We start from the raw sequence: 26416 nt of genomic DNA, 5'->3' as shown, positions 1-26416 counted from the left end.
TAAACCTATAAAAGGTATGACACATTCTTTTAAAAAAAATTTAAAAATCCTAATCAAACACAAACTGGTGTGGTGTAGGAGGAATAAAACACTTGGAGAGGTCACAAGGCCTTGTTTATTGTTTTCCTGTAACAGCACGCCTCTCAGGGTGTTATTCCTTACTTAAATCATCTCATTGTCATTAGATCATTATCAAAAGAGTTCTAATCAGTGTTTTTGCTTTTTCCCCCCCTTTCTGTGGGGGATGTTTGGTGTTAAAATGAGTAAATCAGTATGTTCTTTCATTATGGCGCGTCTAGGATTTCACCTGGAAATAACACTGATTTCGTAAATGTAGAACTGCCCGTTAGATTTCTGTTTCGGCTTGAGTGTTCAAACCGCTTCCGGTATCCGCGCGCTGACCAATCAGAAGGGAGTGGTGTGACGTCACGGGGCGGGGTTTCCAGAAGCTCGCAGCTCGCGAGCAGGGGCTTTCCTCAATGACGTAAATGGAAAAGAGAAGCGAGCTGCGGGTTTAATCGGCGTCGCGGTGTGCGGTGTGCGGTGCGGATACAGAGGAGCAGGGCTAGAAAACGAACCAGACAGCTCATCCAGCCGACTGAAGAGCTCTGTGTGGGCTTCATAAGTGTGCTGAAGGAAACGCTTCCAAGGGGGAGTTGGGTGAATAGACAGAGTAGACAGCAGCTCTCAGTGTAACGCCCTGTTCCCACCAGCACTGATCCGGGTTAAGGTACGTGCCTTTGTGATCGCTCTGTAACGTGGATGATGATGGTTATGTTCATTAATGATGATACATGTGTATATATTTTTATATGAGCACAAATGATCGATGTGTGAACCAGGGAGATGGTCAGATTAATGCGGTCAGGATTTTTTTTTTTTAATTAAAACACCCCTAACTCCGTCATCCTGGCTTTATTCTCACATCCTTCCCCCCAACAGCTTTATCACCTTCTGCTATGATCCGAAAGAACAGCTCCTGACAGTGTATGTGCTTATAATTTGTTATAAACATAACGCTGTTTAGGTGTCATGTGTAGGTGGGCTTTGCTTTAGCTCCCACACACTTCACACACAGCCTGTGTTATTTCTAACCCCTCCTTCCTGTTCATATTTCCTTCAGCATTCCGCTTTTATTCCTGATCTAATCCTAGGCCTGTAGCGTTTTTCCGCCTGTGTGCTTGTTCCAGTGAAAGTCTAACGCACGGCTTGGCTGCTGGCCGGGTTCAGGCTAAATTCAGTGGAAAGTCAGTTGTTCCACTGTATAATGCCAGGCATAACTGCTGAGCAGAGGCGGAAAAAACAGTTTCTGTATACCTCACATTCTTTTGTTCACACTTACATGTCGTCTGTACAGTATATGGAGTTTATTTTGTCACTTAACTTCCTCCTGAAAAAGCTATTTTAGTCTGAGCAGCTTCCAGCTCCCCAAACACACAAATAACTGGTCAAGCTGGAGCACCATCTTTACCACCTTTATCTAATTACATGTCCAAATTGATCAATAAATATTTGAGATTTTCTAATGTCTTTACTGTTGTGTTTATTCATTTATTCATTCAGGCCATTTACATTCACACACTCAGTCACACCTAGTGGCAATTTAGTATAGCCAGTTCACCTACTGGCATGTTTTGGAAGGTGGGAGAAAACCAGAGAACCCAGAGGAAACCCATACAGACACGAAGAGAAAGAGTGTAGAGAAAGCGTGTATAAAAAGTGTGTGTGCATGGTGCCCTGCAATGTACTGGCGTTCCATCCAGGGTGTATTCCCACCTCACATCCGGTGTTCCTGGAATAGACTCCGGATCCACCATGACCCTAAACGGTATAAAGGTGTTCTTGTTCTTCTTCTTTCGGCTGCTCCTGTTAGGGGTCGCCAAAGCAGATTATTGGTCCGAATATTTGAGTTGGCATCATTTTTACGCTGAATACCCTTCCTGATGCAACCTTCCCTAATTTTTTTTATCCGGGCTTGGGACCGCTACTGGGAGTGCACTGTCCTGTGCAATCCCAGTTGCTGGGGTTGGTTTCCTGGCTGGGAATCGAACCCGGGCAGTGGCGGTGACCACGCTGTGGCCTAGCTACTAGTCCTCCAGTGACCCATCCTAAATGGGATAAAGTGATTACTAAAATAAAATTATTGTTCCTTCTTTGGTTTGGAGTTTCAGTAATATTCAGCTGCAGATCGATGATGTGACAGAAGTCATCCCTAATATAGGAAATGTTTGCAGCATGAAAGTAAACAGTTTGTCTTTATGTTGTGGTTTGATAAAGAACAGGACACTTGTAAATCGTATCTGGGATTATTTTGCTGCTTGCTGCTCAGTTGAATGTCGTGATCAGTGATGGGTATCTGCAGGTCCTCACTTTCACTTACGGCTGAACGCCTGAAATGTAGAACACAGAGAAGTCAAAATGATAAAACACTGTGCTGTGTGTTCTTACTGTGTAAGAATGATGAAGCAAGCTTTTCCGTGACTCCAAAACAACGATCCAGACATATAGTTTTTCTCCATAGGGTTTTTACAGGGAGACATAAGCACACCACTGTCTGCATTACATTCGACTTGTTTCCAGTGACAGTTTTGCTACAGAGGCCTTTTATTGGATAAATAGTATACTTCTTTTTTTTTTTTACCAAATGTACTTTATGTAAATGGGAAATGGGGGGAAACCCTGTTGTCAGTACGCCACGGTTGATAAGGCCACAAAAGTCCTCGTGATCAGTGTTACACAATGGCACAGAGCTACTTTTAGTCTGTTGTCAACCTTTCAGAAAGCTGTAGAATGAGGATTCACTCCTGGCAACAGATGCATTCAGTATCCAGAGGCTTTGCTTGACCTTACGACAGTTTCGTCGCATTTCCTCTCAGGTGACTCCAACACCGGGGCAGTTACTTTCATATCTTATCTTGAGTATTCAGAGTTAATCTGTACCCACTTTTTGGTAAACAGGGGTTCAATAAACATGGATTTACTTACAGAAACATTTCCGCTTTATCTTCCTTAATGTTTGTTTATATTTAATAGCAAGTAAAGTCGCGTGAACAATACTTGATGTAAGATTACAGGTAACTGGGGCTAGTAGGCTGTGGCTAAAATACAGTTCTTATGTCACGGCCATTTCCTGGATCAAAGCATAACTAGAGGAGATCATTTTTTAACTTCCCTGATTCTCAAACACACTTTGACCCATTTAATCATCCCAGATTGCTCAATCAAAATTTTATTATAGATATATAGAAATATTATTGATGTATTTCTGTAACGTAGCAGTTAGCTGACTACTTGTTAGCTTATTTGAACTGCTACACAGCTGGATGCAAACAAAGCAGTAGCTCAACTTAAATTAAAAGCTAATCATATTTCTGTTAGCAGTGCTTCTGTAACGTAGCTAAACTAAATATATGCTGCTGAGCGCTCAGTTCAGACATACTAGCTTGTTCAGCTATATCTGCTATGGGCTGTTGAGTGGGCGTGGCTAATCATCCAAATACCAGTTGACCATTAGATATTTAGGTGTGTGCTTGGAAGCAAAACTTTAAAACAAGGAAACACGTACCAAAGGTTAAAGACTCCTCAACAGAAATAGAAAAATTAATAAAGAATCAGAATGTTTTTTCATATAATATTTTACTCTTTATACTTGTATTGGTTATTATTATTATTATTATTATTATTATTTTGATACTTGGTATTTTGCTTGTAGGTCTGGTAATTTTATTATTTTATTATCCTGCTGTACATTTAAGAAAATTCTTTGTACTCCAAAATATTTGATCATCCATTCAATTAAATTCAGTTTTATTGTGTATTTAACAATACAAACACTGTCACAAAGCAGCTTTGTAGAAATCCGGATGTAGATTTAGGTCCCTCGTGAACAAGCAAGAGGTGACAATGGCAAGGGAAAACTTCCTGAGACAACATGAGGAAGAAATGTTCCGAGGAAGCAGGCTGAAAAGGGAACGCATTGAATAGTGGGATTATAAATCATTGTAAATGATTATTTTTCTACACCTGTATACTATAAAGTTGAACAGTAGCCGATGTGCTAGAAGGATGTACAGTATGAGCATATTGTTAACAGGAATCCTGGGATGGGAACAAATAGTCTTTATGATTACAGCAGCAGTTCTTGGGTACATGTCTACAGTATCCTGGTGAGATTATTCATAAATATATTCTGCTGTTTATTACAGTTTATAAAAGTTTAATGACTTTGAAATTGATTCGAAGTTTACAGTAGTGTTTTCTTATTTAAAGACTAGACCTACGTTGTTACCCTGTTTCAGAAGCAGTAAGAACCTCTTGGGTGCTGAGAATTTATTTCAGCTGGAGATATCCTCTGTGTTCACCCCTTTCAGCAGATTCAATCAGAGGATTAGGAATGTGGCAGCTTTAGTCATGTTGCATCTTAAAGGTGCATTAGTCAAGATTAGTTAAGATTGGAGCTCTAGTAGGTGAAGTACAACAACATTGGAATTATTTTTTTTTATTTTTTTATTTTTATTTATTTATTTTTTAAAACTCCTTGAACGTGCCACTCATTCCACCCATGTACACAAAGCCACGCCCCTATAGTCTACAGCGGCGTTCAGTTCGAGTTTGATCATGGCATCACTTTCAAGTGACGAGGTAGGCTGTTTTATTAAGGACATTGTCTGACATTGTTATTTAGATATAGATGAGAATCACCCCCACAGTATCTGACTGTGCTGGGCTCTTACTGGTTTCTGCCATGTTTAACTTTCTGGACAGACTAAGATGGGGGTGGGGTGAAAGGGTGTTGGGGAGTGCCTATAAAAAGACTGACAGCAGGGCCATGTAAACGGACAAAGCAGTCTGACCTGGCTTTGTCTCAGTGTATTATGGGCTCAGTTTCCTCAGCTTGTAATATACTTGTGCTGATTCTGTTGCTTAAACAATTATTCTTTAATCATGTTCTACATATTTTCCAGGTTATCTGTACTGGTAAGAAATTTTTAAAAATTGACTAATGCACCTTTAATGCTCTGTAGGAAACCCCTCCATTTATGTGACTGAGTGTACAGCTTGTACTCTGCTCTTTTTTGATGGCTATCGATAGATGGCTGGTTAGGATTTATTTATAACTAAGGCCACCTTTTTCAAGAGTAACCATAGTGTGTTAGCATAGTGCGTACGTGATATTAAAAGGTTAGACCTTTGATATTATGATTGAGTGGTGGTCTCGTGGTCCTTAAAGAATATTATGTTTCTTAATCTGTACTGTTAGTCGGTTTGGTGGTTTTGTAAAAATGTGAAAATGATCAGCAACACACACACAGAATAATTTAGCCTCCCTTCACTAAGCACGCAGAATTGATCACATTAGTTCATTAGGCCATCTGTTGCTGATGATGCCAGTTTCTGTCAGTCTGCAGAGATAAACCCGGTTTTGTGTAGCTAATCTGAAGTGTAATACACCACCATCCTCTAGACTTAGTGGCACACAGCTAGTGTATGTGTATAGTAAGCTCAAGTTACATTTTCCTTCAGCATACTGTCAATTAGATAAACAAGTTCTTTCAGAGGAATGCATTAATATAAGTGAGACACTAATCCAGTTGTAACAAGCCTTCTCCTGTTCTTGTAGTCATGGAAGAGGTTCTGATAGCAAGTCCGAACGTGTGTGTGACACTGAGCACACGTACCTGCTTAGCTGCAAATGTGACTCAAGGTATTATGTAACAGAAAGCTGATTCAGAGGCACACCTCACACAAAGCTGATCATGTAACCTGAGTGTGTGTGTGTGGATGGCTGAAAGAGATGGAGAGGGCTTGAGATGGAGCCCTGTTAGTGAGCTGCTGATGGATAGCGTGGCACTGCGGCAGGGTCCGAGCTGATGAGGCTAAAGTGCTGAGATGCTCTGTCTGTGTCTGCACAGGCTGGAAATGCTGAGACCTGAAGAATGAGATGAGATCGCTCTTATCTTCCAAAAGAGTGATGGAGGTTAGTCAGGACAGAGGGCATAGACCTAAGTGTGTGAATATTTGCATTGTGTCTGTGCTGTTGAAAGGCGGCAGGTTGGGATTTATCACTGAGGGCATTGTATTCAAGAGAAACTATTAGGCCGAGAAAGAAAAAAAAATCAGTCTCATCCATTTTGAAATTCTGCACATATAAATAAGTATCATCTGTACTTTCATATGATAACTTTATAATGTTAATTTTAGTCATTTTTTGCTACTCTTTCACTTTCAAGAATTTTCCCCATTGTATTGTTCTTTTCTTTATAATTTTTCCAATATTTTTCGTTCTCCCATGTATTCTTCCCTGTTTTGCTATCAAAGAGAGTTTTTGTGTGTTTCTCTCTCTCTTTGCTTTAATAATAATAATAATAATAAATGTAAGTTTAGATATTGATAAGGGAGTCCTTATTGTCCTTCAAATAAGGGGGTGGTGGTGGGAAAGGAAAAAAAGAGATAATTTGACTTAAATTAAACCTCATGCTTTGTTTTAACATTTTAAGGAGTGTGAATTCCTAAAGCGAAATAGAGGTGCTCCATTCTGGTTGCTGGTGTTATTTTAGGTTCTCTGTCTGTGATTGATGGATGAAGGCAGCGAAACCTCCATCATTAGACTTCATTCCTCGTTCATTCTCATAGACTTCATGCAACTAATGCATATTCGAAACCTTGCTACAGCGTAGCTATATCTATGTAATAATGCATATTTTTTAGTGTGTAATGTGTTCTGAACATTGGATCGCATTGATTAGCTTCCTGTTGTTTATCAGCGCGGGTGCTTTTGAAAACTAGAGCTGCTTATTCACTTTCTTCGGAACTTCCTAATCAGTGTGTTGCTAAAATTAGCTGCTATCAACCTGATATGAAATTGTCTGGTTATTTGAACTGCTTTTGCCAGAGGAGCTGTGAAAGGTGCCACTGTATAGTGCCAGTTTCTCCCTTTCTGAATGTGATATAAATATTCTTTTATAACGTGCCTGCCTCCAACCTCTTGTATTTTCTGAGCAGCTTTTGCAGGGTCTCAGATGTAATATTCGACACCCCAGTTCTTCCTGCCATATCTGTTATAACTGCCAGATTGCTTGGCAAATCTTTGTCCATTGTTTGTGACACATATCTTATTAATGCTGCCAGACGTCATACTGCTGCTTGCTGATCTAGTTTGGAGATAGAAAGGGTCACGGCAAAATGTTCTTTATTTTTTGGCTTGTCTTATTTTATTCTAGCTTTCTGTTGAGTTTGCCTTGTGTTTTGGCTTTGATATAACCCCAACTCATTACTGGATTAATGGAACTTACTCAATTGTAAAGAAACAGTAAAACAGAGGTACATTTGCCTGTTTTCCACTTAAAAACATGGAAACGTACTGCTCTCAATTGTACATAGAAAAAAGAAACAGCACAGCAATAAGCAGATGACCGTGTAGATCATATTAGCCAAATTATATCCCAGTTTGTCTAAATAGCCATATTTTTTCACCACTTTAATTATGGTGGGAGAAATAATAAAGCCACAGGGCCCTGGCAACTAGAATCAGTCCAGTTAAATAAAAGTCTGGGTAAGCAACTAACATTACTGAATGTTGACGACAATTTCCTTTTAATGCGCAACCATTAATGATTAGTTCATGGCCACAAATAAGACATCAGTTTGAAGTGGTTATGTTTTTATGTTTGTTTTGCACTGGCGCTTCGTATTACCATTTTTGACAAGCGCCATCTTTGACTCCGACCAAATGAGATACTTGTTCTGAACATGAAGAGAATAAACACATACTTTTCTGTCCACTCTTTAAACATTCTGTTTTTGTCATACGGAGCCCACGATGTTATAAATATCATGGCAGTTCATGTTTTTTTTTTCATACCTAGATTAGATCTGATACAGTATTTTTCGAGTCCACGGTTCGATGTGTTGGGTCAGCATACAGGGTGTAGTGGGTTGGTGACCTACATATCATACAGGGTATAGATTCAATAGGTCTGAATTTTAATAGTCTTCCACTTAATTAGATTTGAAACTAGACTTGGGCTCACTTCCTTCAAAATTCCAGTTCAAGCAAAGGGAGTGGCTGATTTAGCGTGAAGCTCAGAAAGAAGGACTGAGGAATATGTTTGTAATGAGGAACAAGGGTTTGAATGTAGTACTTCCATTTGCATGTTGTCTGCATGTACGTAGACGTCTTTGCGACTCAACTCACCAACCAGTGTCCAACACTCCTAAAACCTGGTTAACATTTTGGATACAGAAATGAATCAGTAAAAAAAAAACTAGACCTTTTCCTGACTGGGCTTTCGTTTGACATTACGTGCAGCCAGTGTTCTTTGATTACATTTCTGTTGAATTGGAGTTATGGTAGACTGAAGCTATTGTTGCTGCTCCGTGGTTTAATAAACATTAACACCGTAAAAAAGCTTGTTCTCTTGTGTTGAAAGGTGACACATTTTTCAAGTGAACTCTTGCTTGTCTACCCACACACTCCACATGCACCAAACCTCAGAGAGTACAGATGGTTATTATTTGTAATCAAGTGCATTAGCAGAGCCTGCTGCTTCCTCTGAAGAGAGACTAAAGTGGAACGGCCTTTGTGACTAAGGAAAGCACCTTGAGTTATGGTCTGTGTGTGTGTGTGTGTGTGTGTGTGTGTGAATGACCTGGGTCAGGGTTATTTGTGTGTGCTATATTAAACAATAGGATTATTATTAGGGTCTAGGGCACATGTTGTGCAGGTCATTGCATATGATTGTGAGCATCGGCCAAGATTTCAGGTCACAATAATTCCTGTTGGCATTAACATAGAAGTGGGTCACACTGACTCCAATCGTGGCTCTCCTTTTCCATTAAGATCAGAAAACAGGAATCAGTAGCGTATTCTCTTTTAGCCTACTCATCTGTGTACTAATCTTGAAACTGGTGGAAATGAGTGTTTTAGATTTTTTGGAAGAGGAGAAAGAGGCAAATGTGTTTAGAAATCTCATTAACTCTTAACTGAGAAAAAGAAACTGTCTTGATTTAAGCTCTAGTGTACAGCACTTGTCCTTACACGTTAGCTTTGATCATGGTGAAAGATAAGAGTTTAGATTAGAGCTGTTGCTCCAAGTATGGTATCGCTCCCCCTCCTCCCTCTTTTACTTCTGTTCCCGTAAAACAAATTTGCACTGCAAGGGCAGTTGGCCAGTTAACAGAGGAAATCAGGACATTACATGTGCCTTGAGTGTTTGTGTGTGTGTGTCTTTGTGTGTGTATATAGCTGGTGTGATTAAGTACTGTATCGTACACACAAATGATCTGAAGCCACCCTGTAATATTTAAAATGTAAAATTGTCACTCTGTATATACAGTACATAACGTAGTAGTCATATATATACATGTGTGTGTGTGTGTGTGTGTATATGTATGCGTATATAATATATATATATATTATATATAATATATAATGTGTGTGTGTGTATAGTATAGTATAATAGTGTGTGTGTGTGTGTGTTTGTGTGCATTCATAAGTGGCATAGTCACTGCAAGCGTCCGTGTTTGTGGTGCTGGTAGTGAGGATCACCATGGCAACCGCACTAGTAGCGCAGTGTGAAGTGGAGAGAGAGAGCTGAAGAGTGTGTGCTTGTGCATTTAAGCGAAAGCCAGAAGGTGTCAGTGAGAGTGAGATAAGAAAGAACAGAGAGATAAATGAACAAAGGACTGAAGAAAAATGAGGACAGTTTGAAAATTGGACAAATAGATCGTGCAATGGTGTGTCGTGTGTGTCATGTGTGGGTTCTGTGTGTGATCAGACATGCACCACTGACTCTTTTACTGATTAATGATATGTAGGAAAAAGCCCTGACTGCTCTTTTAGTTGTTATTATTATTTTTATTATGATAAATATGAAGCATGGTTATGCATACACTTGAGCCGGTTGACGAAATGGCATTAATAACTATTAGACCAGAGCACTGTTGAATTCTCAAATCTGATTGGTCAGAAGATGTTGATTAATTTTCTATAACGGCAGCTCTGACAGTAGCGTCAGCTGTGACACAAATCGTACGTTTATTTTAATGTGCTCTTTCTAATACGTCACTGTTTCTATAGTAACAGCTCATTGACAGGGGTTTGTATGGAGGACGTGCCACATAATCTGAAGCAAATAATAAATTAATTAAAAGATGTGCTGTTAATTAACAAAGAAAAGTGTATAATCATTGATCTGGTGAAGCTTTCTGTAAGGTGACGTTTATTTAACATTTACGGAAGATGTCTCCAGTGTCAGAGCTTTATCAAGGTCAGTTACAAGTTTCCGTCCAGGGTTTCTCAGTAACAAGCTGTGGGTTTTTTTTTTTTTTTTTTATTAACTTCAAGATAAATCAAGGGACATGAAGAGAGGTTGGTGAGAGAGTCACTGTTTATAGCTGTTATAACGTAAGTGATGACTTGTCTTGCAGACATTACATAATATTAAATGTAACTAGGAGCGGTTAAAAGCGCTGTCTGGTATTCATGAATAACTTGTGTGGGGGTCATCATCGTTAATTGTTTTCCTGTAACAGCACAGCCCGTTGTGTTTTATTCCTTATTAATACTTACAACCTGGCACACTCACAGCATATAATAATGAACATGGACATATACTGTACATAAATGCATGTAAAATGTTAAATAGTTAAATAAATAGAGGCCTGTTACAGTTGAACATGGACCGATTCTTTTCTCAGTGTTTGAAAATACGTTTGTTTTCCACGTAACTGTTTGTAGAGGTATTTCTGAATACATGATCTCAGTATCGCTCATCATTAAGAGTGCTACCTGTGATACTTTTGCTCCTGCTGAGAGGGAAGAGTTAACAGTGAAATCGAAACAGCTTGTCTGAGAAGAGGTGCGTGTGTGTGTGTGTGTGTGTGTGTGTGTGTGCGTGTGTGCGTGTGTGTGTGTGGGGAGAGGGGGCTACAGAGCATGCTCCTTTTCGCATACACACGGTTCTTCATGCTAACTTCCTGTGCCATTTCGCTTCCTTACAGACAGGCTGATTGAGAAGGAGAGGAGACGAGTAGCTCAGCACAGCCGTGTGATTCAACCAAAGCATCGGAGGACATTAAGCTGAGGACGGGAGGACGGTCTGAGCCGGAGGACATATTTTCTAGTGCATATTATATTTCATATTGTTATAGAAGCTGACATCTACGTTTTTTTTTTTTTTTTTTTTTTTTTTTTTTTTTTTTAAACTTAAAAACCCCAGTTTTACTAAAAACGAGTACATTTTGGAGTCTGTAGTATTGGAAATTATAGATGTTTACTTGATTGTTTGCTAATCAGCCTGCTTGAGTGTTACAAGAACAAACCGGTAGGACGCCAAGGGTTTTTTTTTTTTTTTTTAGTTTCTCTTTCCATTGCGTCAACCTTGTTCATTGAGGGTAAGCTCTGTTTCTATTGTTTCATGATAAGTACAGAAAAAAAGGAGTGACTGTTTGCCGGGAATCTTTCACTAGTGTCAGTAACTGGATATCTGAAAATCTGGTTTGGGACAACACAGCTTTTTTGGCATTTGAAGTACTCATCCACTGTCAATAAGAATCCTGACACAAGAGTCTGTATTTAAAGATTTTGGTTCAAAGTCATTAGAACCTTATTAGGAAAGAATCTAAAGGCAATCAGATAGTTCCTGGGCAATGGGTTCAGAAAAAGACTCTGAATCACCCCATTCCTCTGTCAGTGGCATTCCCAATCCTAAATGTCGTGGTCCGGGCAAGAAGCAGGGCAGGATCACCTTCGCCAGCCTCTTTCATAGCAAACGTGGTTCCAGGAGGAGTAAAGCTAATTCGGGAACACCTTTAGCGCAGCAGCACAACCAGCAGCAACAGCAGCTCCTTCAGCCTCCCACTCCTACCGCTGCTTCCCCAGACCCTCTTACTGCCGACTCAGCCGAGCCTTTATCCTCCAGCCAGGCCTCTCTGGGAGGACAGGAGCTCCTCGAGTGCCCACTATGTCTGGTGCGCCAGCCACGGGATCAGCTGGCAGAGCTTCAGGGCTGCAGTCATCGCTCTTGCCTTTGCTGCCTGCGCCAGTACCTGCGCATTGAGATCACAGAGAGCCGTGTGCAGCTCAGCTGCCCCGAGTGTGCCGAGAGGTTGGCGCCCAGGCAGGTGGCACTCATCCTGGATGACGCTGCCCTGCTGGAAAAGTATGAGGAGTTTCTGCTAAGGCGGTGCCTCGCCTCAGACCCTGACTGCCGCTGGTGTCCGGCTCCAGACTGCGGGTAAGAGTGAAAGTCATATTGAGCACTTTCTAGAACACTTAAACCTCATGTTCTGTTCACTACTTAACACGTGACATCTCATTAACCCATTCTATCTTTTTTACTCATAGCTATACAGTTGTAAAAATACACTATGTCCATACTGTGGAATTATGAGGTTATATCTGAGGCATTTAAATGACAGTAAGTCATTTTTGCCAAAATAAAAATATTATAGATGCTTACAATTCCGAGACGTCAATGGCTTCACTGCACATATTACTCATATAAACCATATTTGACACCTTGTTACATAAAATGATGTAAATATAACCTTTAATATTGACAAGTGAAGTCCATTGACAGGTGGGAGTAGAAATATGAGATAGTGAGGAAATGGAGCATTTAGTAACATTATTTTTTGGTTCTGCAAACATCTACAAGCATAACAGTACAGTACATAAGGGTTAAAATAATAAGGAAGGTCTATGGTTATAGAAGTATGGAATACAAGTCCTGATTCCCTGACATTCCCTGTCCTGGGAATTTAAAGGGTTACATGAATAGGTTTAAAAATATAAAATGTCAGAATGAGATAAGAATGTTAGTAACCATAATCATATCAAATGATAAGATCTCATTAGTTCCTACCAGCTTTCATTCACTGATAGTTCAGTATCTTAGGATGTAATCTCTATATTGTGTATTGGAAACTTTTTTTTTTTAACATAATTTGGTTTATAAATGTTTGACACCGTGAGTATCCCTGCTTTTTTGGCTGTTTTATAAAGTGTAGGAGGTGCTTTTAAAGGTCAGGGAGAGAGTGCTGTGTGGGAAGCCTATTTCAGCAGATGTGTCATTTAGAGACTATATGTTTACTGTGCACGACATTGTGGCATTTAAGAGATTTGTCAATCTCAGTAGTGGGTTGGTGACCTACATATCAGGGACATGCCTGTGTCTGTCTTTTGAGTCAGCACCCCTCCTTTTCCAGCCTACAGACGGGAGTTTTCAGAAAGGGACGTTTTTGTTCGAGGGAAAGAGAAATGCATTTCAGTAGCAGTTGTAATGGTTAATTTCCATGCCGCTTGTGAGTTTACTCAGGGTCAGACTAAGGCCGGTGTATGATTTTCATCTTGAAACATTCTTTCCCAATCTGAGGCTTCTCTTTCCATTTTACTATCAGTTTCCATGGCGACTGGGATGCAGTTCGGAGCCAGCGTTGCTAGGGGTAACACAGGAGGGGATTTAATTAAAGCGGTCATTACCTCCTTACTGGACCATGTGTGTGTTCTATAATGCGTGTTTCTGTCAACTATAAAGTGAGGCCTTGCTTCCCCTACTTCCCTGACTGAGTCCGTAAAAACATGTTGGGTTTTGAAAGTATAATATTTTTCTGAACTGTTATTGTTCTGTATTGAACTTGATCAGACTAGTTTGTTTATGTGTAGGCTTTCCACGGAACATTTTTACAGGAAAAAACTTCCTTAATGTCCTAATCTTTGTCTTTAGCAACACGTAACAACTTGCAGGTCAAGAGAGTTGTTTTTCAAGTTTGTTGATATTACAACATGAAATTAGATACACCAGTGTGGCATTTTGGGTTACCTCCTTAGTCAGTTATTACAGTACTTCATGTTGTTGTTATTGTTATTATTATTATTATTATTATTATCATTATTATTATTCAGCCCAAAACAGCATAACATAAATCCATAAGAATTTATTAACGCTTAACAACATTATAGTGTGTATTTTCAGTGAAGATAAATAAATCTGACAGTAAGTTTAAAGTGGAAAATTCTCCCATTGAAATACATTGACAGAATATCTTTTACAGAAGGTTTTTTTTTTTTTTTTTTTTTTTTTTAAACAGCTCACCAATCAGCAGCGCTAGTTTAATCACTCACTCTCTCTCTCACACACACACACACACACAGCAAAGGTGCACACTGTAGGGCCCAGCTTCTCTCCCTCAATCTCTCCTCTTCGTTATTTTTTTCCTCCTTCTTTCTCTTTCTCTCTCTTTTTCCCTCTTGCCTTTCTCTTTAACATTCTTCAGAACTATTGTATGGCACATAAATGCATTGTAAATTGCGCCCATACTAGCTGTGTGTGGTTTTTTTGTGTTTTTTTCCCTCCCTGTGTGTAGCATGCAAGCATAACTGTGCTCTAGGTAATACTAGTGTATTGTAGCCTATCAGAAAGCTCCCCTGACCTGCTCTTGTCGCTTCTGCCAGGTTTGCTGTCATTGCATCAGGCTGTGCCAGCTGCCCCAGGCTTGTATGTCGCAGGGAAGGCTGCGGTGCCGAGTTCTGCTACCACTGCAAGCAGGCCTGGCATCCGAACCAGACGTGTGACTCTGCCCGGCAGCAAAGGGCACTGTCTCTGAGAACACACAGCAACCACTCACCCAGTTACGCAGCCGAGCAAGGGCCCAGTGAGTCCATCTCCACTACTTCATCTTTCAGTCTCAGCTTTTATACCGCTGATGCTTTTCTTCAAAACAATATGCAGTGTAACTCATAGCGATAAATCATATAAAATAATAACTAAAAGTGTTTAACAGTGTGTTCACATCATGTCGTAATGACTGTGTATAAAGAATGAGAACTTCGAGTTATTCATCTCCTAATATGTCATTTCTATGGCAATGCATATTGCACTAATGGATATGATTACTAGCAGTTTTCTTAACCACACTGTAACAAGTTAAACCCTACATTACAATGGACTACTGATGAAATGTGACAAATGCAGCAGATTACAATTCCTGATATATTAAACTCGTAGCTACTTTTAACTGTTGAATGTGCTTATGGATGTACAACCTCAAAATAGTGAGCTTCCAACTGGTAATTAGGATTCTGATAAAAAAAAGTCTGAAATTCCATGAATGTTCTATAATAATATAATGATGCTTTACTAGTGCATGCTTTGTTTTTACCTTCTAAAATATATTTTCAGCCTCTGACCCAAATTTTACCTTTTTAGTAAGGCTGTGAGTTCACAGCACACAGCAAAAATGTGTGTTCAAACTGTTACCCCTGATCATTGCTCTAAAATTCTTAAACTAGCTGACATTTGGAAAGCGCTTCCTCAGCATATCTTGTTACAGGAGTCTCTGTATGCCTCTGCTTATACTAAACCTAACTCCACTAATCCCCACTCAGCTGATGACATCAAGCCCTGTCCCCGATGTGGCGCCTACATCATCAAGATGAATGACGGAAGCTGTAATCACATGACCTGCGCTGTGTGTGGCTGTGAGTTCTGCTGGCTGTGTATGAAGGAAATCTCTGACCTGCACTACCTCAGGTATCACAGAGCAGTGTTCTGTAGTTTCTGATAAACTCCTATAACGTCCATAAAATGTGTTGTATTTTACCTCTCTGCCTACATTTGGTTTCGATTCATGTTTTTTTTGGTTTTTTTTTCTTTTTCAGTCCATCAGGTTGTACTTTCTGGGGTAAAAAGCCATGGAGTCGAAAGAAAAAGATTCTATGGCAGCTTGGCACTCTGATCGGTGCGCCGGTTGGCATTACGCTGATCGCTGGCATTGCAGTGCCTGCCATGGTCATTGGCATCCCGGTTTACGTAGGAAGGAAGGTGAGACCCTGCTGCTCTGTCACACTAGTGCCATGAGTAACTCCCTTTATTGTGGAGTTCTCGGAATTTAGACACTAATACCAGGGACTTTATGAGGAACCACATTTAATAATTAATGATTTCTTGTCAGTGATATGGCTGAGCATTTCCTTGTTTGTTCACAGTGTGGTTTGTACATTATCCTTGCAATACTGTTACTGTGTAGTACTAGCTGTTAGGACATTAGCCAACATTACTGAAACATTACTACAAAGCAAGGCACTGTTTCTCTTTAAAAAAAATGATAACGAGTGAAGATATATTGAATAATGGAAGATTTGCCTAATATTTCTCAATATGAGATTGCTATATAACAAATATAAGACCCTTAAGCCTATTTTTAAACATATTTACTAATTTCATGCTTAAAATGGACTTATTCTATTGGCAGATAATTTTGCTTCTTGGCAGAAATAAACCCTTGAAATGAGCACAATTGTCTTCCAATAGAATAAGACAGTTTCAAGCTTGAAATGAGGTAGATAAAGATAAATCTATCTAGAAATAGGATTAATAAGCTTATAATTGTTTGAAAAGTTTAATTAAAAGATATTAATTGAATTTGCCTATTTTCAAGATATTTTTACTTGCTAAGAATTTTTTGTAGTGGGTTGTTTGACCTTACTGAAACAAGCATTCACTCTTTATGACATTTACTGTAATCTTCATTGTTTCATCTCTAAAGACAGAAAAATCCCTAGACTTTTTCCCCAAAATGACCAGCACAGTACACCAAAAATAAGAAGTCTCACTTCCCCTGAATTTTCCACATGTACTTCAATTACGAAATGTACCACACCCACAGCAGCGAAAATGCGAAACTGAATAAACAGGAATTCACCAGGAGCTTTAAGCAAAATACACATTTCTTGTTATAACAGCTCAGCTTCCTGAAAGGGAACTTCCTGAACTGCACTTCATTTTCTATTACATCAGATGCTATGTAAAGTTTGGCACAGTTTTGCACATAACTTTTGCACAAACTGTGCAAAAGTTATGTCTTCATGTTTAAGTCAGTGTGAATGTGCACATTTAAAAGCATAGTGTGTATCCGCTTGGCAGCGCATTGTAATACTATTTTTACTTTCCTGGCACAGATATATGCCCATTATGAGGGGAAGAAGAACTCTCAGCATAGGAGAAACCTGGCCATTACTGGAGGTGTAGCCTTGTCAATCATCACAGCCCCGGTTATTGCAGCTGTCAGTGTTGGTAAGTTTTCGTGGAAAAGTATGAAAAAGTCAAATAAGCAATATCATAAGCAAGAGTGCGATCATACTGAATATCGGCACAGCTGTGATTCGGCGTAGGCATGAAGCAGCAGGCTGAAACTGGCTTCCCTTCTTCCTTTTCATCTTCATCTGACAAGCTTTCATATTTCAAGTCCAAATCATATTTATGAAAAAAGTATTGTTTGCCATGTCCACTGACGATGTCGCTAAAACTACTGTAGTAAACGTTTCGAACTAGGAAGTGGAATTTTATGTGGTGAGCGCAGGTGAGCAGAGTGATACACACAGTCAAACATCCCAGTGCAATTATACTAAATATCAGCACTCTTGTAATGCCACTCGTCCTGTCAAATTAGTGGACCGAAACTAACTGTTGTATAATAAATGTTTGTAGTTTGTTAAACAAATATTGTCTGGTTTTTAAACTTGTTCCTAATAATTATTTGTACATTTACGAGTAAAGACATGTTTAGTGATGAATCACTTGTCTTGCTCTTAGGTATTGGTGTACCGATCATGTTGGCGTACGTGTATGGTGTGGTGCCAATATCACTGTGTCGCGGTGGGGGCTGTGGGGTTAGCAGAGGGAAGGGACGAGGCGTCAGGATTGACTTTGATGAAGACGATGGACCCATTACAGGTAACAGCATTTGTTGTAACATGACATATAATAATAATAATAATAATATCTTGTTTGTTATTTATGAATAATGCTTTTAGTTGTTCATTTTAATGTTTAACACATCTCTGCTCCCCATCTTTGCTCATCTAGTTGCAGACGCATGGCGTGCACTGAAGTCCCCCAGCCTTGGTGAGAGCAGCCTAGAGGGAGCAGCCAGTGGCCTTAGCACCACCTCGCCTAGTGAAGGCCTGTCTGTGGCCCCCGGGGGTCTCGTCGACACGCCCCACTTCAACACACTAGCTGGAGGAGCTCTCGGAGCCCGGACAGGAAAATACAGCAGGTGTGACAGAGTCCCAATTGTTAACATAATCTAGCCAAAATTTGTGATTTGATTCAAGTGTGGACATGAGGAGCCCTCGTAACTTTCAGGTCTGTTTACAGTAATTTAACTGTGTCGATGTTTCAGGCTGGAGGTTCAAGGCACTGAGATTGGAAAGGAAAATGTACACAGAGAGACAGGAAGCTTGGGAGCAGCCAGTGACTGTGCAAGCACTCGAGGCATGGCAGGATCCATTACCTCCTCATACACAATACCTGATAGGTATGTGTGATTCACTGTTGCTCATCAGTCTGTCGCAGCATTGTCTGGTCTGGATTTAATGTGCAGTCAAGCCAAGATCTTAATAAGATTCCACTTCCACTGTAGTGATGAAACATATCTAGTGTTGGATCAAAACATTTCCAATAGGCTTGGACAATAGAGACAATGTTCAGATTATGATACTTTTTTCTGCAATACACAGTACTGTCCAAAAGTCTTAGGCACCCTTTTTTTTCTTTTTAGTGCGAACTTTGTTATAGATTCTTATTTTATGACTTCTACATTATCGAGTCAGTACAAAAACATGTTAGATTTCCAAACATTAGTTTTCCAGAGCAAAATTAAATGTTACAGAAAAATGTTTGTATGTCACTAAAGAAAGCAGCATATTACATAAGAGACACTTTTCAGACAAAAACATAATGAAGGCTGCTGGGTTTTGCTGCAAAAAATAAGAAGCAAGTGTGACAGTCAAAGTCTCCAGAAGAACTGTGGCTGCTTCTGCAAGATGCTCAGTAACACTTATAGCTCATTTCCTTATAAAACTGCACACATCATACCTGAGACTACTATTCTTTTTAAAGTGAAGGATCGTCACACCAAATATTGACTTTGTTTCATTTATTACTGTTTACTGTTCTGTATCGCTTTTTTAAATGTAGAAATATTTAATTTCATTATTTTTTGAAGGCATCTTTGCCCTACAGCATTTCTTTGCATGTGACTAAGACTTTTGCACAGTTCTGTGTGTTATATTTGCATTTGTGCAAAGTTTAGTGTAGTCCTAGAGCAAACAGAATTATCCGTTTAAATGTTGGCATCTCTCTTTCTGAATGTAATGTAAATATTATTATATTATTAAATGTTTTATTATTATTATTATTATTATTATTTGCCTTTATATAATTGCCTCCAACCTTAGAGAACTTTATAATACAAGGGCAATGAAACTATTAGGGTTGAGCAATGCATCATATCACAAGATCTCATTGATGGCGTAATTTCACTTTTTTTTTTTTTTTTTTAAGTATTTCACTGGGTACCAAACATGGTAAACAGGAAAGTTTGTTCAAACAAAAAACCTAACTAAACTCACTAAACATGTGTCCTTTTTGTAATGTGTGCTTTGTTAGGACAATGTGTGCTTAGTCTATTTATTTTTAGCTTCTCCTCCAAGGACATTTTGGGGGAAAAGAATGGTAGAGTAAATAATCCACTGCATTTGGGTCATTAGGTCTGGAGACCAGGGGGGTCATAACAAAGCAACTTATTTTTTTAGGTTGGCCTCACCTTATGTTTTTGTCTCGTTGAAGGATACACCCACATTTCAGGTTTAACATCTCAATTTTTGTAGATAGATTGTAAAATAGTGGTATTTGTTCCTTTTGTCAACCAAAAACTATGGAGGATGCTAACTTTTGCACTCAGCATATTACTGCTGCATTTGAAGAAATTGTAAAAGACTATGAGATCAGTGAATTTTAACTGATGTCGATTAAAAATGTAAATTATTCTTGACGTTCCAATGACTGTAGATCTGTCAAAGACATACGATTCTCATTTGTGTAATTTCTACTGGATTTTTGTTTTTCAGAGAAGGCACAAACCTGGAGATTCAGGTGGACATTGAAACCAAACCCAGCCATCTGTGTTTAACCAGTGAGGAGGATCTGGCTCCCCGTGCTTGTGCCATGGCGGCTGCTTCAGCGGAGGAGCCTCAGGACTGCAGCTCTCGCCGAGGGAGGGTTTTATCCCGCTCGTCTCTGGGGCTGTCATCAGGAGGCTCGCTCAGAGAGGGGCTCGGTGATGTGACGCTGGCTCAGCCTGAGAGCATCCGGAGCGACCTGGAGACATCCGATACGCAGTCAGACGACATCGCCGAGCTCACATCAGAGGACTGCGACTCTCCTAACCCTCCTCCTCAGCCCACCTGCCGAGCCCAGAACTCCACTGACGGCCTGCACTGCCCTGATAACGTCATCCTTTCTGTCTGAAAGGACCAGAGAGCTTTGACTGCTTTTTCGTATTATTTTGCTTTTTTTAATATAATAAGTAAGACAGCTTACATGCTCTCTGGGGAATTTGGTGGCATGGTCTGCCTGTTGCTCTGTCCGTTTTGCCTAAATTACTGACAGGGCTCTACCTCTATGATTCATACTGTTAGTAATTAATGTACCGACTGGTGCAAAAAAAATGCCTTGGCTATTGAAGCAAAAATAAGTAAATAAAATAAACCAAGATTTCCTGTCAGAAGAGACAAAAGAAAAATAATGCCAGACAAGTAATACTGAAAATACTATTAAGCACACATGTACAATTTGTGAGGGACTCTGGAAAGGGTCTATATGGACTGTAATGTTTTTTATGTATGTTGGGAGTGTGTGTATGTCAATTTTTTATTTATAACAAAGCAGCCTGGAAATTGTATCATTTGCTGTCTGCATGTGTATATACAGTATGCATGACCCGCACTTGTATATGAGGATACAAGTATAGTATGTAGTAGTTGCACTGACCAAGTTTGCACAGTGATAAGACGTAAATGGGCCTGCACGTGACTCTCACCTGCACAGAGAACGAAGTTCAGTGATGGAGGCGAGGCACTGTTATGTAGAGGAAAAAAACGATTATGGGAAATAAGCAATGATGGGGGCATCAGGCAGTTACCACCCCAAAGCTGATTATTTTCCTATAAAAGACCTCCTGAAGTGTTGTATTCTTCTTATACCACAGCAATTTGCCAACCATTACAATTTTTCATTTATTAAGGAGTGACATACTTTTTATCCCTTTATAATTACATTTACTTTTAAGGAACGTCTCTGAAACAAGTTAGTTTGTTCTGAAGACTTTCCTGTGTTGGAAAACTAAGGTGAAAAAGGAAGAGCTGTAGCTCTGACTTTTAACACTGGGTACTTTTTTTTTTTTTCTTTTTTTCCCAGATCGCTGTATGAGCACTTCACCATATCAGCAATTATGTTATTTCTAAATCTGTTGATGTGGCGTAGCTGTCATACAAGTTGCTGGGATACAATACCATATTAGAATGAGCTCCTTCGAACCAATCAGATTTAAGACTTTAGCAGCGCTGTGGTTTAAAGAAGACTAATCACTTCACAAGCAGACAGTTCCACCTTAATCATTGTCTGCCTGCCTTAGAGACAACACGCTCTCCATCATGCTCTCAGTCCCTTTCCACTGACAACACTATATGTGCACACGTCTGCTTGTGTGTGTGTGTGTGTGTGTGTGTGTGTGTGTTATTTGTGAGTTTGTATTAAATAGCAAAGATTTAAAGCATCGACAGTAAGACAGACCACCTGATGCACTTTTTTTTTCTAATAAAGCTTTGTATTATCATGGACTCCCTGCCATGTGTTTGGACTTGAGCGTTTCTGAATAATAAATTTAATCAAATCATCAGCTTCTTGCACTTTATCCCAGTGTTTGTCATTGCCCTGAAAGCTAGTTTTAACCTGTATACTTAGTATCCCCCTGATTCATTTGCTTTTAATTGTACCCCCCAAAAATGACAAACCATTTGATTGTATACTATTTGTTTGTTATATTATTGTGGAATGTAATGGAATATTATACTTTTTTTCATATGCTGCATTTTGGCTTCATATGTGTCTTCAATTATAAAACCTTAATCATAAACTAATGAATGTTATTATGTCATAATTGTAAAAATGGGGTCTTTCTTAAAATATCAGCCCTGGGAATATGATCCAATCAAGACAGCATTTATGCTCTATTGAGACAATGTGTTGAACTTAAAGGAAACGCTTGAATTTGACAATAAATACAAACTAATTAATAATGATATGAAAAACAGTATTAAAAGAACACATCTATCTTGCACTGTTCATGCCTCAATGCAGTGCACTTGGCAGACAAAAGGATCATGAGAATAAACATTTGTGTTGCAACAGCTAGTTTTGTATTTTCTGTTTACAGTCTAAAGATATCAGTCATTTCCTGCAGATTTCTTAGGCTAGCATAACAGTTATTTCCAGCCTAAAATGGAATTAAGTTGGCTAACTGAGCTGTACTGTGTTAGATGTGATAGAGAGGTTTGTTGAGTTCATTGTTTGGTGACCCGGGAAACCAAAGCTGAAATTCTCTGAAAGTCTAAATTTCCCAGATACAGACAGATGATATTGTGTAATAAACACATATTCCACTTTATGTGGCATAATATTGTGTATGTGAAGAGTTAGCCATTGTTTCCAGACAAAAGTAACCCAAAAACTACCCAATACCATAATAATAATAATAATAATAATAATAATAATAATAATAATAATAATAATAATAATAATAATCTGCTCTTGCAAAACCAGGCACATTGATTTTAATACTCAGCATCATGACAAATCCCAAACTGTACGCCAGGGCTGGGCACAGGCTGTCTGATGGGCGGGGGTTTGAGCTGGGGAGATAATAAAAAGGTCACCTCCTTATACACAGCGGGGGAAAAGAGGGCACCTGGAGTGCATTAAATCACATTATGGCTTATTAATGTTTCTACTACAGAGGCACCCTAGAGGATATGTTTTCTCACAAGTAGGAGCACCTAGAGGGCACTTCATCTCATTTTCTCCACTGGAAAGGCACCATTCAGGCACGTCATCATGTTTCCTTGCTGATAAGGGAACTATAGAGCATTGCACCATGTATTCTGTACTGTAAGGGCACTCTAGAGGGCACAGTATCATGTTTTATCTACCGTAGGGGCACCCAAGACACTTATGTGGCGTTGGGAGGGGGGACCCCTGAGTCTGCCAGTGCCCTACACATTATAATGTATTCCAAACTTTACAAAGTAACATCATACAGCACATATTAACAACTTAGTATTAACCCTTGTGTTCTGTTCAAGTCAAAATGTCCTGTTTAAAATTTTTAAACAGCATAAAATTTTATGTTCATTTTCTCTACTGAACAGAAAAAGGACTCATTCAAACGTACTATTTGGTGCATCTGCAATCCCGTTCATATTTATATATCGCCTTCATATTTATATATTCCCTTCATATATATTATGTTTGGGTTATTTTGACCTGGGAATAAAATAGATTATAAAAAGTGGTGGAAAAAAAGTATCCATAAAGATTGGGTGGCATAATAAACAATAACTATTAGAGAAATTACTCTAGTACATGCATACAGTAAAAGAACATTTTTATTTCATTTTGCACTAATTTCTATTTCCTACTGACCATTTCACCTGTTCTTTTACTACATGTTAATTAAATTAATTAATTAAAAAAAAAAAAAAAAAAAAAAAAACCCAGCTAGCTCATGTTGAGCTTGCAAAAGAATCTTTCTCATGTAAAACGTCACGGCAAAAACTACACAACACTAATTATTCCCACAGCGCCATCTCCCGTCGCCGCTCCCTGGTGACGTCAAGCCCAGGGGCTTTGCAGCAGTGTCGCAAACATTGCATCTCCGGAACTGATTTACGGCAAGCCGTCAGTGAACTGTGGTGGGTCTGGAAAAGGTTAAAGTGAACCCGAAGAGTACGGTGACTCTTTTGTCTTTTAAAAATAACAGCCTTTGCTTTATAGATGGAGATAATATTAATATTGGAACAAAAAGCTTTCACGGCCGCATATTGCCTTATAAACATGTTTACTGCTGGGAATGTCTAGCTCGAGCGCTGTATAAGCTAGCATTGCTATGTGGCTAGTTAGCTAGATGCTAACGCTGTCATGTAGAATTGGAGTCGGGAGTCGGGAATATTGTAGCTAGTACACTCTTTAAAGAAATAATGGTCTGTTTATTTAATACAGTATTTGTGCAGTTGTATTCAGTAGGTTAAACTATTAGTCGAGGGAGCTGATTACTGGCTTGTGTCATGACATGATGTAAACTTTACAGAAGCAGAAGCAGGTTTGTTTGAGCAGAGTGTACAGATGAGGAGGTGAGACAGCTGCACAGAGTAAAGGACTAAAGCGCTGCTGCATCACTCTCTCTAGGCAGAGATGACGCAAGTGCTAAATTACCCTTGGGGACTCTGTCAGTGGATAGTCAGACAGCACTGTGTACTCAAAATTGAATTCTTTTTATGCCATTGTTCAGATGTTAATTATTTGATTAATACACATATAATATACAGTGTATTTTTCCTTTAATGTTCATGTATTTTAACTCATTATACATATATATTTATTTTCTAGAACCATGCCGTTCGTTGACCTTCAGTCTAGGCTGGGAATCAACTTGGACCACTGGATCCTGGCCCAGAGCGGGGAGCAGCCTTACAAACGAGCCACACGCTGCCACGCCTTTGAGAAGGAGTGGATCGAGTGTGGCCATGGCATCGGTCAGACCCGTGCTAAGAAAGAATGCAAACTCGAGTTTGAAGATTTCTACGAGTGTATGCACCGACAAAAGACGGTTAGTACATTTAAACAAATGTTGTTGTTGTTGTTGTTGTTGGTGGTTTTTTTAAATTAAAAAAATCTTAATCTCTAAATACTACATTTGTAGCGCAGGTGCATTTGCACAGAACAACAATTTCAACACATTTGTTTGCAATGAGAAAGAACAGAAATGTGTTGATTTGTGATTGGAAATCTAAGGGCAGTTGCTCGGGCAGTCAATAAACATTCATGTGTAGACGCTTTCCTGTGTTCCTCAGTCAAAATGTATTTGTGAGTAAACCCCTAACACAGCGTTTTCAGAGAGAACAATTCGTGTTGTGTGTTACTGACATAGTCATAGAAGTGTCTCTGCTTCTGCACAAATGCTCACTGGTACCTCATAACCTCCGGGAAAGTGTAAGTTGTAAGCTTTTGAAAGTGGGATAAAAAATACTTAAGATTTTAAAAAAAAAATTAGATAGTTTTGTGTTATATAATCGAACATTTTACACTTTTATCGATGAAGTTGCTCCGAGGCTTCCATTAAAAGTGACTTCCAAGTCAACAGCTTTTTTGTTCTTTTCTCTGTGCAGAGAAATGTGTCGAGCTTTCACCATGCTGAGGTGGACAGAGATAAGGCTTAATTATTCAGTGAAGAGTTCAGTACATATTCAGACCCTACATTTTCTTTAAATGTATTATTTCGTCCTGTGTTGTCTTTTGAATGACACAGTTTTTCAGCTTATTCCTACATTCCTAACAATCCGAACATTCCTGTATTATCACCCAGAACAAGCGCTTGCATGAGATCCGGAAGCAGAGGGACAAGCTGATTAAAGAAGGCTCATACACACCTCCTGCACATCACACTGGCAATGAAGAACATCGGCCCTGAGCCCTGAGCTCATGCTGTTAAACACTCAGTGTGCTGACTCACTCGTGTATTATAATTATTATTCTAACAACATTGTTTATCTGTTCTACTCGAAATTTAATAAATACTATTCATCATTTCATGTCTCTTTATAAGTTATTTTGCACACACAGTCTCACAGACAGGATCATTGTTGGCATTTGTAAATGCTTTCGAAGGAAAACCACAAAAACATCAAATTAATAAAGAGGACTAACACTAACTATTTAATTATTTGTTGCTCTGTTTATTGTAATATTAAGTAAATCAGATAATACGTACAGAGTTAAACATAACTGGGTGTCCTCTTACTACCCAAAAGTGGATTATTTTCCTATAACAGCAATTGTTTATTTCTCTTATACCACAGCAATTTGCCAACAATTGCAATTTTTATTAATTAAACAATGACATGTTTCATTTCTTTCTGGTTATAGTTATGCAAAACAGGTTAGTTCCTGTTATCACTGACCATATGAAATAGCTGCTATAAAAAGTCATTTTCTCACCAGACTCTTTCTCTCTCTTATACGACAAAAAAAAGCACAGTCCTCTGACCTGAAGACTTTCCTGTAGAGGAAAATGTACTGTTAGAAAGTTCTGAGACCCGTATCTCTCATAAATATTAAATAAACATCTCTTTATAGAAAGCTTCACCACATCAACAATTATACACTTTTTTTTTTGTTAACATTTTTAAATCCACTTCTTAGCCTTAGATTATGTAGAGTGCCCACCATATAACTCCCTACATATGAGTTACTACAGAACTGATAACATATTAGAAGGAGTGCATTGATATAATCCTGGG

At 39.0% G+C, this 26416-nt stretch overlaps 2 protein-coding genes across 4 annotated transcripts; both read left to right on the top strand.

The window, feature by feature from the left end:
• The first annotated feature begins 430 nt into the window (after positions 1 to 430).
• On the top strand, positions 431 to 21982 carry rnf19b (ring finger protein 19B). The gene is made up of 10 exons (XM_026930053.3): positions 431 to 730; positions 11002 to 12236; positions 14456 to 14655; positions 15389 to 15533; positions 15662 to 15824; positions 16961 to 17075; positions 17595 to 17735; positions 17868 to 18057; positions 18184 to 18318; positions 19913 to 21982. Exons 2-10 carry the CDS (start codon positions 11650 to 11652, stop codon positions 20310 to 20312), a joined length of 2076 nt encoding a protein of 691 aa, XP_026785854.1. The 5' UTR covers positions 431 to 730; positions 11002 to 11649; the 3' UTR covers positions 20313 to 21982.
• A 1715-nt stretch (positions 21983 to 23697) lies between these two features.
• On the top strand, positions 23698 to 25703 carry ndufs5 (NADH:ubiquinone oxidoreductase subunit S5). Of its 3 annotated transcripts, none has more exons than XM_053228225.1 (3): positions 23698 to 23846; positions 24507 to 24726; positions 25286 to 25415. In XM_053228225.1, the coding sequence occupies exons 2-3, from the start codon at positions 24511 to 24513 to the stop codon at positions 25334 to 25336; spliced, it is 267 nt and encodes an 88-aa protein (XP_053084200.1). In that variant the 5' UTR covers positions 23698 to 23846; positions 24507 to 24510; the 3' UTR covers positions 25337 to 25415. The 3 variants fall into 3 exon arrangements, with proteins under 3 accessions (XP_053084200.1, XP_026785724.1, XP_026785725.1); XM_026929923.3 differs by lacking the exon at positions 25286 to 25415 and adding an exon at positions 25483 to 25703 and having other exon boundaries at positions 23699 to 23846; XM_026929924.3 differs by lacking the exon at positions 25286 to 25415 and adding an exon at positions 25483 to 25703 and having other exon boundaries at positions 23764 to 23851.
• Positions 25704 to 26416: the final 713 nt, after the last annotated feature.

The sequence above is a fragment of the Pangasianodon hypophthalmus genome, chromosome 23 (genome assembly GCF_027358585.1).
Source record: "Pangasianodon hypophthalmus isolate fPanHyp1 chromosome 23, fPanHyp1.pri, whole genome shotgun sequence".
NCBI classification, from domain to species: Eukaryota; Metazoa; Chordata; class Actinopteri; order Siluriformes; family Pangasiidae; genus Pangasianodon; species Pangasianodon hypophthalmus.
This window is presented reverse-complemented; position numbering and strand designations above follow the sequence as displayed.